The 11,772-nt window shown below is 31.7% G+C and overlaps 1 protein-coding gene across 2 annotated transcripts; it reads left to right on the top strand.

The window, feature by feature from the left end:
- Positions 1-2,376: 2,376 nt before the first annotated feature.
- LOC110409382 (RNase L inhibitor protein-like protein) lies at positions 2,377-9,148 on the top strand. 2 transcript variants are annotated; one of them, XM_021418704.2, is made up of 10 exons: positions 2,377-2,667; positions 2,800-2,828; positions 2,960-3,006; positions 3,540-3,605; positions 4,389-4,429; positions 5,054-5,190; positions 6,067-6,157; positions 6,753-6,824; positions 7,824-7,936; positions 8,799-9,148. In XM_021418704.2, exons 1-10 carry the CDS (start codon positions 2,588-2,590, stop codon positions 8,906-8,908), a joined length of 786 nt encoding a protein of 261 aa, XP_021274379.1. In that variant the 5' UTR covers positions 2,377-2,587; the 3' UTR covers positions 8,909-9,148. The 2 variants fall into 2 exon arrangements, with proteins under 2 accessions (XP_021274379.1, XP_021274380.1); XM_021418705.2 differs by having other exon boundaries at positions 2,636-2,667; positions 2,800-2,839.
- The last annotated feature ends 2,624 nt before the right edge of the window (positions 9,149-11,772 follow it).

Raw genomic sequence — 11,772 nt, forward strand, 5'->3', positions numbered from 1 at the left:
AAGGATGAAGAATAAGAAAAAGAAAAAAAACAAAAACATGTAGGGTAAAATACTCATCCCTTTTAATTTTAATCGAAATTTTAGACAACTTTATTAGTTTTTGAAATGTATATTCCATTTAAAAAAAAATCTTTTATTAAATATATAAGTTTAGTTATTAGTCAATTATTGATGTTTTTATTAATTTGATAATATGATAATATTAAAATGATAATTTTACTTTTTATTAATTTTTTTAAAAAAATGAAGGGAGTTGGAAGTAGTAATCATACTCTCAAATTGTTTTTAAAAATATATATAATAATAATTTTTAAATTAATAAAAAAAGATATTTTATTTTTATATTTTTTATTAATGATATTTATAATTTGTTTGTGAATTATTTATTTTGAAAATTAATGAATTCCTGTAAAATTATGATCAAAAATTAAATATTAGAGTATTTTACCCAAATATGTATGCATGTTGTGAATAATAAGATGTTCTATGGTTTTCATTAAATAGTTGCTAATATACTGCTCATTTTACATGTCAAATTATCTTCCTGAAATTTTTTAAAAAATGAAAAATATGCATAGTTTATAACATTGAATTTAATTCAAATATTGATTTTTAACCCACATTTTAATTTTTCAAAACTTAAATATAATCCCTCAAATGAAAAAATAACAAAATTATATTAATGCAATTAAGTACCCGGATTTATAAAATTTTGTCATTGCGGTTTTCTTAAATCTCAAGTGTCAATTTTATCTTTGAAATAATTTAATTTAATCCTGCTAAAAAGTCTTTCTAAAGTACCCTAATCTAAGCAGTGCCTTTAATTAAGACCCTGACCAATAGTTGTTACTTACTAAAATACAACATTAAGTGTCTAAAACAACTTTTTATTGAAAATTTTTTTCTATTAACAATATTGTCTTAAGTGGTAGCATATTTTGAGTACTTTTATTAACATATCTATTATTAGTTAAAATTCCTGAAATATTTTATATAGCTTTAAATTTTGTTCAGCATGTGAAAAATATAAAAAAACAAATATATAAAAATGTAAAAAAAGAAAAAAAACTTATTTATCATTTTCATATAATTAGTATTTTATAGCAACACATATTCTTTAATTATTTTTAAAATAATAATCATAGTGTACATAAAGTTACATTTTTTTATCTGTTTGGAAATAATAATTACATACTAAACAAAGAGTTACATGTTGAAATAATAATTAAAATTAATTAATTATGTATTAATGAAAATTAGCATTAGTAATAATGCATAAATTTTGTGTCGCGTGCAAAGTATGTATTAGATTAATGTAAAATTTATTACATTTAACCATAATGTAAAATTAAGATTCTGAAAATTATGTAATTCAAAATAAATTTTGACATTTTTTTATTAAATAAATTTATTCAATAAAATTAGAAATTTATTCTAAAAATTAAATAAATATTATTCTTTGGATAACTAAGGAGGATAATAATAATAGCATTAAAATTTACTTAATATAACATTAAAAGAATTTAATATATAAGGAAATAATCAACAAAATACAACTTTCAAAAAAATAATTTTTTTTTAGTTTTACAATTTGTCCTTAATGAAAATTTATAATAATATTTTATTTATTTAGTTACAATTTAATCTTTTCACTAGTGACATTGCATTTTATTTTCCCTCTCTTACTAATCAAAACCTTTTAAAAAATGATATAAGTAATTCAAATTGTTGGATGATACAATAAATTACTTTCTTAATGAGACCATTTTTGCACCATCAAATAACTATCTATGGTAAAGGTGAAATTTGTTTATCACTTTTATTGAATTTTGTTTTTATTAATTTTTGAATGAAAAATAACAAAATTAAAATATTTCACAAAATACTTGATTAATGGCAGGTGGTAAAGTTTGATCGATTCTATTATTTTATATCCACAAGTAATAAAATTGAAAGTGTCAAATGACAAAATTAAATGTTAGCCTATAATATAATGACAAATTTAACATTAATCTCGAAATTTAACATAAAATTAAACAAAACTCACAATATGATATAATATAAAATAAGAACAAAATTAGAACTTATAAGTGTGATGAAAATCAAATGAAAAGCGAGAATTTTTATAAGAATGATTTATAAATTTATCTTAATTCATGAGTTAAAATTATACTTTTGGTCAAAAAAAAATAAAAGTTGTGAAGTTAAATGGTAAAATAGAAGATAAAAACTATTTTTACATTTTTTTAATTTTTCAATTAATTTTAGGAACTTTTTATTATAATATACACAAAAACGTTTGGATAGTAATCCAAAAACTAAAAAAATGAAAATTAATTTAAAAAGTTGTGCAAATTATATTTTAAAGATCTACCTTTTTTTTTTTTTTTCAAATCGCATTCTTTCGATTTCTAATTATTTGCTCCTTTTCTTTTTTTTTTTTCTTTGCCGGCATCAACCTAGAGAACTACAAAGCGGCCGCCTTCAACCGACCCGCCAAACCGAGCCAAAAATCTCAAAGCGCGGGACAATCGTTAAGCTTTCTGGCCTATATTCAATCGATCCAGTGCTGAAATACATACAAAAAATGGGTCACAACAAGCCCCGGCGGTTTAAAACGCATCACTCTCATCGGGGTCAGTCAAGCCGAACCCATCAATTCCAAATGTAATTTTTTAAGACTCCCTTAATTTTCCGTTTCACGTTTAAACCATTTCAACTTTCAAATCCCTACTACTAAGTCTCTCTCTCTCTCTCACTCACTCTTTTTTTTTTTTTAATTTTGCTGTAATATTCCAGGGAAGATGATTCTCTCCCACCTGATCAGCGTACTAATTCTGTAACCACATTTTAATTAGTTCTGTACTTTTGTTTCTTCCTTCAATTTCCGTTTGGGTATATAGGTGTTTGGTATTTTGCCGCAGTGGTAATTCTTTTTTCTTTTTCGTTTTGATTGCAGCTCCTGAAGAGGACCCAAATGTTCCTAAAATTCAACTTGCCATGTGGGTATGTAGTTTTCTTCTACTACCTACTTCCTTTTTTCTTAATATGTTTGTTTTTGCTCTTTTTTTTTTTGTCTCACATCTAGAAGGCACATTTGTATGCTTTACTTTAATATTACACCAAAGCAGCTGTTATTGAAATATTTAGGTGTTGTTAGAATTTGTGCTAGGAAATTTCTTATTAATCAAATGCTGGATGACTTTTGTCCCCTTAAAAAGTGGTTTATAGTGGGTAAATGATTTAAAAATTATTCTAAATTCATGCATGTCCTATACTTTTATCATGTTGCATATCATATGCTTCTGATGCGACTCTGACTCTGCTGCTGGAATTGGTGGCAATCAAAATGCTAATTGCTAAGCAATGTCTAGTTATTGTCTTGATGAGTATCAGTTTTAATTTTTAACCAGTCTAGGGTTTTTCTTATTATCATGGATAAATTGATGGTGTTGGCTTTTCCTTTCCTTTAGTTTTCTTCTCCTTTTTAATGGTTGTTTGTATCAATTACTGTAACTGATTTAATGTTGTTGACTCAGGATTTTGGACAGTGTGATGCAAAAAGGTGCACTGGGCGTAAACTTGCGAGATTCGGGATGTTGAAAGAAAGTATCTGCTATAAATAATTCCCTTCAAATTTAATTTGGTTATGCATGTTTGGGTTTGTCTTATTTATTTCATGTAAAACGTGATTTTCCCTCTGTAGACATTGTCATGCAAGAATGGTTTTGTAGTTGTTTTGCATAAGAAATTTGTCACAGTGTTGGATTCGAGATAAAGTTGTATCATAACTAACGTCGGAGTAAGCAAGAGTGGGATAAGTTAAGAGATTATTAGTGTGAAATTGGGTGATCAATTAGTCGGCCAATGGGTGTTTGATGGCATTTTTATAAAATCTATTTTGAGCAATAAGATTTGCAAACTTGCTCTACAAAAAGGAAGAAGAGGACATTTCCTAGAAAATTGCTGAGGGCTTTTAGGAAGTGAAAAAAGGAAAATCAACATAGAATAGCGGAAACAAACTGATTCTTGGTCCAGAGATTAATATTACTGTTTAGCTAAGGCATCAGCCTTCTTATAGCTGATCCAGAAAGTTGCTGCCCTTATAAGTTACTGTTAACTGATGCTTTAGGAAAATGAAATTTCAACTTTCACTTTTGGGGACTTGGAAATTGGTTCAAATATTCTCAAACTGTGGTCTGGCTATTTGTTCATTTTAGAATCTAGTGGCATGGCTGGCGCTAATAAGTAATCTCAATGATTTGCTGATGATCAATTTAGAGAATAGTAACAATTACTAAGTAAGATCAATTAATTAATTCATTCATGTTTGACTACAAGGACGTCTTCACTTTTCACTAATCTGGAGTTTGAATGATTTCATGCAGGACTTGCGTGTGAATAGTGGTTTTGGGGGCATTGTTTTAAGGTACTTACAACAACTTTTCAAATTTGCTTTTACTAAGTTTATGGTGTATCTCATCACCTCAAACAATATCACCTAATAGTGTGCAATTTGGAGGTCTATATCTTCTCTATACACCATGACCAACTTGGCGATCTGGTATATAATGGATGAGAGCACATATTCTTTTCTTTCTACTGGATTGATACTCATCTTTTACATGGTTCTCATCAATGTATGCTGTTGTCCATGATCCCCTGCTAGGTTATTGACTGATCCTTATCAGCTTCTCATGGACATATTTGAGCCAAAGAACATATGTTGTTGATGGTAGGGGCATCTGTTTGGCTTTATTTTGTGGTGAAAATGCATGATCAGTAAGGAGTTGAGCTTGTAGAAAACCTCATAATTTTTATGGGGCTGACTGCTAGAGAACCTGTTGTTCTTCTGTACTAATATCTTCGTCATGGCTAACATGAGAGTAGTGCATGCGTCTAAGAATGCACCTGATTAATGTTGGAAAGCAAGCTGCCAGAACCTCTTCTATTACTTTTACCAAACAATTTTTGCAAGCTTCTGTCTTCTGCCTTTGCATGCTTTGCTTTAATTTCCATATTTCTTATTATCTGCTTTAACCTCTGTCGGCAGTCCTGTTGGTAGTCAATGTGTCTCAAAAGAAGATTACGACTTAATGAAGAGGAAAGGATTAGCTGTTGTGGATTGCTCATGGGCACGCCTGAGTGATGTACCCTTCGTGAAGCTGCGGTGTGGTGCTCCTCGCTTGTGTATGAATATAAACTTTTCAATTGGTTGCTATGTGACTCATGCTGCATCTTGTCTAACATACAGATTTTGGCATTTTTTCCTTGCTTAACAATCTATGAGTACTTGTTTTTACCTCATATACTGATATCCTGTAGATTACTGCTAGTACACGCAATTGTTATCCACAAGGGTTGGAGATCTATATGATGTCTTCAGGGGCTGAATTTATCACATTTGTGTCTTAACAGTTAACATGGTGCAAACCTTTCCTTAAATCTCATTGAGTAATAGTGAAAGCCTTGTCAATGATTTCATCACCAAGAAGTCCCCATTGATCTATTCTTATCATGTCACGCCAACAAGCCAGGAGTTCTTTCTTGATTGAATTTTTTTCATTGAATTGTATGAATCAAATAGATTGCCTTGGTTGTATGACATAAATGCAAGTTGATGTCACTGTTCTTGCACTGTTGTGGAATTGCAGTCCATGAGGTGTTTGATGATGTTTTGATATCGATAATATCAGAGCTTTGTAGTAGTAGCATTTTTCAGCAAAGTGAGATATATGTTTTATGTTGCAATTTGATTTTTATTATTTTTGACACGGATGAGTTGCTTTTACTTTATAAAGTGTTTATTATGTATTTGATGTCTTATTACAGTATTATTTGTATATGAAATCAATTACTTTTCACTTGCATAACTTTTGATGACAAAATTTAAATGACACCTTGAATTAATAATGGTTTTTCCTGTACTTATTAGTGCAAATTTTTACTATTTACTTTAGTGGCCTTCATACATTAAACTAAATGAAAATGCTTCATATTTTATTGGTGTTCCATTGTTTTCAGCTGTCCTGTTTTATGAATTTGATGAGTGTCATGGAATTGCAGTGCCGTGGCTAGTGGCTGCAAACCCAGTAAATTATGGTCGACCATGTCAGCTATCATGTGTAGAAGCTTTATCTGCAGCTTTACTGATATGGTAGTTCTTCTTTTTAACCACCATATTCGGCAGTTTCCACCGTCTAGTACTTGTCTTGTCAACCTGAGAACATGTTTTTAACCATTTTAGTTTTTTTACATGTGCATGCTTTAACAGCTATGAGCTCTGGTTCTGTTTTAGAATGGTGAATATTGTAATTTGAATCTGTTGGGAAGGATGTGCCATAGAATAATATGCTAGCTGTAATGAGTATGAATCCTATTTTATATAATCAACATTTGGAGCTTATTCTATGACCTAAATGTAATTGTGCATGTGCCATAGATGTTCCATGGACGGGAGGGGGGACATCTGTTAGATATTGTGGCAATTTGGTTTGTAGCAGTCATGCTGCTTTCTAAGTACAGAATGTCAAAGGAGCTTTGGCATCATCGTCAAATTTTGGCATTTTATAAAATTAAGGACACATCCTATACATATAGTTTTGGCATTGTTGCCAAACTTGAGTAAGATTGGTCCAACATACTTTGGTCTTTCCGAGATGCATTTTGGGAAGCTAATATGTCACTGAGTGTCAGATATGTTCATCAATAAAATTTTCTGAATTTGTGTTCCTTTCTTTTGTTTTTAACAGTGGGGAAGAGGAAACTGCAAATTTGTTGTTAGGCAAATTCAAATGGGGTCATGCCTTCCTGTCCCTCAACAGGTACTTTATTATTAATTTTTTGGCCCAAAAAGTTTTAAATTTCTCAAAATGCATGATCCATGTACAAGATGGAAAACATCAATTGAAACTCGAATTCTGCTGAAAAGATATTACAAGTCTAAACTTGAAGATGAATTAGCGGTCACTTATATGTTTGCTTTCCAAAGGTATTGCAAGGGGAATTGCTGCTCTGGAATTCAATTTTAAATTCTCATTTCTCCGTATCAGAGTTGACTGATGTCTATATGAGATCTCTCAAAAGCCTGATTCAATGCCCATCCAACTGAATGGAGCCAAAATAGACAAAGTCCTCTGCTCTATTTCTCACTAAAGAAAGTAACTTAAAACTTAAGCAATTGTCCTCCCTCAACTACTCTATGAATCCATTTAATCACAATCTCCGTAGGCGTAATAGAAAACAAGCTACAACCTAGCCATGATTTTGGCTTACTTTGTTTATTTATGTAATAATTTGTTTTAATCTATTATGCCCAAAATTGCATGAATCTATGGCCTCTATTTATTAACGCTACGTGGTCATGTCGAAGTCCCCCTGAAACACAAGCATACAATAGTGCATGTGATCAATTGTTTTCATTTTTTTTTCTCATGGAGTTAAGAGAGAAGGTTTTTCATGCTTTCGATTTCCATCTATTGTGTCTGGTATCCACTGCTTGGGTCTCAAGTTCATGGGAATGTGGTTTTATTTTGATCTCTGGTTAGCTAGTGGGCAAGGCTACAAATTTATGTGAGCTTGGAATGTATTTCAGAGCTTTGAAGAATTATCAGAAAATAAGGCCCAACTACATCCTTTTAAGTCAAGAAGTTACCGAACAATAACTGCGGTTACTTAGAAAATTATTCTAGAAAGCATCCATATCATGTACTTACTGCAAAGAATATAACACATATCGATTTCCAGCAACATTGTTTACAATAGAATTATGACCTTCTTCTTGACATATGTTTTCAAATTGTTGTCATATTTGATTGGTGCAGGGAACTTTTGAAGGCATATTCTGAATGTGAAAATAGTGGTGATATCATTTCAGTCCAAAATTCTTGGCTTTCCCAACAAAGTCAGGTTCCAAAGGTTCTGCCAGATGCAGAAGGTAAATTTACTTTTGCAGTTGTCAAGCCAAAAAAAAAATGAAAATTTCCATATAACCTTTGAGCAACATCTGCAAATTTTTGTGAAACTGAGAATAGGAGTATAGGATGATGATTATGACAACAACAATCTAACGCTCTTTCCTACCATATGCGGCTGGTTACAGTGGGTCATATTATGCCAATGTGCTATGCTTAGGAACATAAATTGAGCAAGTTGAGTAAAAGCAAGGTCTTTTTTGATAGTTTCCACCTATGTCTGCTTTGGTCTTCAACTCCACCTTTTGGCACATACATTCTGCATTTATTCATATTTTAGGGCATTTCTAGACCTTCTCACATTTTGAGACCACCAGAGGTGTCAAGTTCTCATTTTGTCATCAGCCCATGCTATGCCAATTTTTTGGCAGAAATGATGTCAATTCTGATCTTTGGCTTACACCAGCTGAAATACCAGTACTTTCTTGCTGCTGTTTCAAATGAAAGCTGCATATCCTTTTTATCCCCACCTCGCTCAAACTGACACACACACAATCTTGCCATCTCTAATTTGCTTTTTATTCTTCAGAAAGTCTTATCTGCTGTTCTGTTTAGTTTGAAAGCATCTTCATTGTTACCTGACCTGGAACTTTTTTGTTCTTCTGTGGCCTGATACCTGATATGGATTTAATTACTTTCAATTTTATTAAAACAAGAAGACAATCAACACATTGATGATTTTCACAAGTGGTAATAACAGCCTTATAAGTCCAGAATACAATCTAAGTTACTATTTAATCTACACAGCAATGATGGCAATGAATCTATTTGTTCCTTTTAAGAGTGACCTGATGATACTTTTGACTTCTGATGCCATATGAGCAGACGTCAGTGAAGATGAGCGTTCTTCCAATGATTCTGAAGATGGGCTTCCTCCTCTTGAAAGGAATATGAACCATTTGAGTTTGCAGGAAAGTGATGATGAAAGTGAGTAGGTAGGATCCTGCAATAATTTCAATCACATGAGGAGATGCGATGAAGCAAGGGGCAACAACAATGGAATGTGGAGTCACAAGTAAGCACTAGGAGAGAATGCCATCTTGATAACTTTATTTTCATGTAACATACTGCTTATGCCTTAAATATTAGTAAGTTTTAGATTTACTTGAGTCCATTGTACGAGGGAAATGTACTCCAGGGCCCTTTTCTGATATGCTGCAGTTTTGTTACCCTGACTTCGAGTACGCACGTGATGGCACAGGGTTCTTGTCTTCCTCTATTAGCTTGTTTTCCTCGCGATGGCAAACTGTGAAGGCACAACCACCATTGCGGATGCGCTTTTGCAGTTTGCTCTTATTTCATTCATTAGAGTCTAGAGACATAATTACTTTGGGCCTCTGAAACTTTTGGTCCATGTTCCAAATTCGGGCATGAAGCCTCCAAAAGATCTTTGGGGACTTGCTTTTCGATTTCGTCTCGACTTTGTGAAACTGAAATTCAGAGCCATCACTTCCATGATGCAGGATTTCCTGCAGGCGAAATGAAATATCAAACCCGATGTAGGAAATGGTTTTGAGGATATGGTCTTTCTTTTGTACTTCAAAAGTAACTCACTTTCGGATTTGTTTGGAGGAAGGTGGGGCTGGGCCTTGGGGGATGTGGACGAAATTCCAATCAAAGAAAAAGGCAATGAACGTTTACTGGCTGGCAGAAATAGAATCTGAAAAAGTTTGCAAAGTAACTCAGACCCCTTTTTCTTTGCTCAGATGGAAAAACAATGGTGAGAATGGTAGCAGTAATTATTTAATTTTGTAATAAAAACAATACTAATAACAGCAATGAAAATTATGCTAATAATTATGTATCCAAAAGTGCCTACAGAATAATAGAAACTGGCCATGGGACAAGTCACAAGTGGAGGTTGAGTCTTAAGTCATTGTGGGTCAGAGAAAAAAAGTTCTGCTCAGTCTTGGATTTTGAGTCCATTTGAGTTAGATTCCTCGACTACATGGCTTCTTAAGATTGGATTTGGGATTTCCAAACTGACCTCTGTACTGAATTTCTCTTTAATTTAAATTCACAAATCAGTTTTTATTCATAATATATGACAAATCACATGACACACTAGTGGTTATAGAAGCTAACGAGGCAACTTCGCAATAGCAAGGAAATGTTATTTTCAGATTCGAGTTTCATCAATCTAATTTGTTTTAGTTTATTTATTTGCTTGATTTATTAATAATTTACTTTACCGTGATAATATTTGATGTATAATAATTTGTGAGTAGTAACTAAGATACTAAGCGGTGTTTAGGGAGTAAAGTATAAATTTTTGAAGAGGCAACTTTATATTTAAAATTTTGAAAGTTCTAACTTCAATTTTCGATTGTTGAATGTGGAAAATGATATTCTCGAATCAAAAGAGTTGCCTTACACTTGTAATCTAAATCCTAATAAGAGTTAATATTATCTCATAAAACAAACAAAATAACATAATTGCTCCAACCACTTCCACCTAGAGTTGGGTATACTATCTCTTCCATAATTAATACTCAATTATCTATTCCCTATCATAATTAGTTCTTCTTTTATAGGATTGCCTAACATTATTTATTATTAATGTATTATTGAATTTGCATGCTTTTTATGATGTCTCAAAATTATATCTTTTATTTTCTTTTGGGAAATTACAATCTTTACTTCTTTTAAATATTTCACGAAAATTCGCAAAATTAAAAACGATAAATATGCCCCTCAAGAAAAGACCTTAAGGTGGTATTCGAAAAACTAAAAAAAATCGCGGGGTAGAAAGTATAATTTCATTAAAATGAAAAGAACATCACGTGAGATGAGCATGAATCTCCCCTCGGAAAGATATAAGGGCAATTTGGGCATTTAAATTAACCAAGATGAGTATTTCTAGATGACTTGGCCTTGTGTTTTTCTGTTTCGATATTTCCAGACGCGAGTTTTTAAAAACCCTAATTTCACATTTCTCTCTATATTTCTTCCCCCATTTATTTTGCAAAATCCGAAAAAAAATCCCCGAAATGAAAAACAAAAAATCATAAGGCTCGTTTGTATTTTGCCATTTTGTTATTTTCTTTTAATTTTGTGTTTTTACGTCTCACTTTTTCCGTTGTTTTAGATAACTTTGTCTTTGTTGAAAGCTAGGGTTTGCTCTAATGGTGGGTTTTGTGTGTTGAAATTAGGGCATTTTCAGATAAAACTTTCACTTCTTTCCCCTTTAAAGAAAGTGTGGCCTTTCGTGGCTTCCCAAATATATAATCCTGTGAGTAATCTCTCTCTTTGTCTCTGCGAGCATTTTTTATGGGCATTATTGGAATTTTTTTGGTTTATGATTGATATTTGGATTGACTGTTTCTTTTCATTAGTTTCTCGACGAGGCAGTGTTTCTTTTCATTAGTTTCTCGATGAGGCAGCATTTTATGTTCGTTGTTAAAGAGATTTTTAATTTTTGAAACTAGGTTATGGGAAGTTTGGGCTGGAAAATGGTTATTTTAGTGTGTTTTATGTTTTAATTTTGTTGGCTATTGGGGCATTATGCAATCAAGAAATTTGATGTGTCTTTTATTTATAAGTAAAAAAAATTACCGTGAATTTATTTTTTTTAAAGAAGTAAGATCGTTTTGACGTCTTGAATTAATGTTTGTAACAAATATTACCATTTGAATGGGTTTATCCTATGTGATATCACATTTTTACGAATGATTGGAGAAAAGACATTTTGTCGAGGCAAATTATAAAAATGTTCGTTCGTTTATGGTTAATGTAATGGTTTTGGTTTTTTTTTTTTTCACATTGTCCATGAGGTTTTGCAACTCTTTAGGTTTCATTT

Source organism: Theobroma umbraticum, unplaced genomic scaffold (genome assembly GCF_002168275.2).
Source record: "Theobroma umbraticum cultivar Fairchild unplaced genomic scaffold, ASM216827v3 scaffold_44.0, whole genome shotgun sequence".
In the NCBI taxonomy this organism is placed as follows: domain Eukaryota; kingdom Viridiplantae; phylum Streptophyta; class Magnoliopsida; order Malvales; family Malvaceae; genus Theobroma; species Theobroma umbraticum.

Excerpts from the sequence above, each read along its gene's own strand:
- LOC110409382 (XM_021418704.2), top strand. The coding sequence starts at position 2,588 with ATGGGTCACAACAAGCCCCGGCGGTTTAAAACGCATCACTCTCATCGG. Across the intron at positions 3,606-4,388 it reads CGAGATTCGGGATGTTGAAA|GACTTGCGTGTGAATAGTGG; the intron begins GAAAGTATCTGC and ends GATTTCATGCAG. Across the intron at positions 7,937-8,798 it reads GGTTCTGCCAGATGCAGAAG|ACGTCAGTGAAGATGAGCGT; the intron begins GTAAATTTACTT and ends CCATATGAGCAG.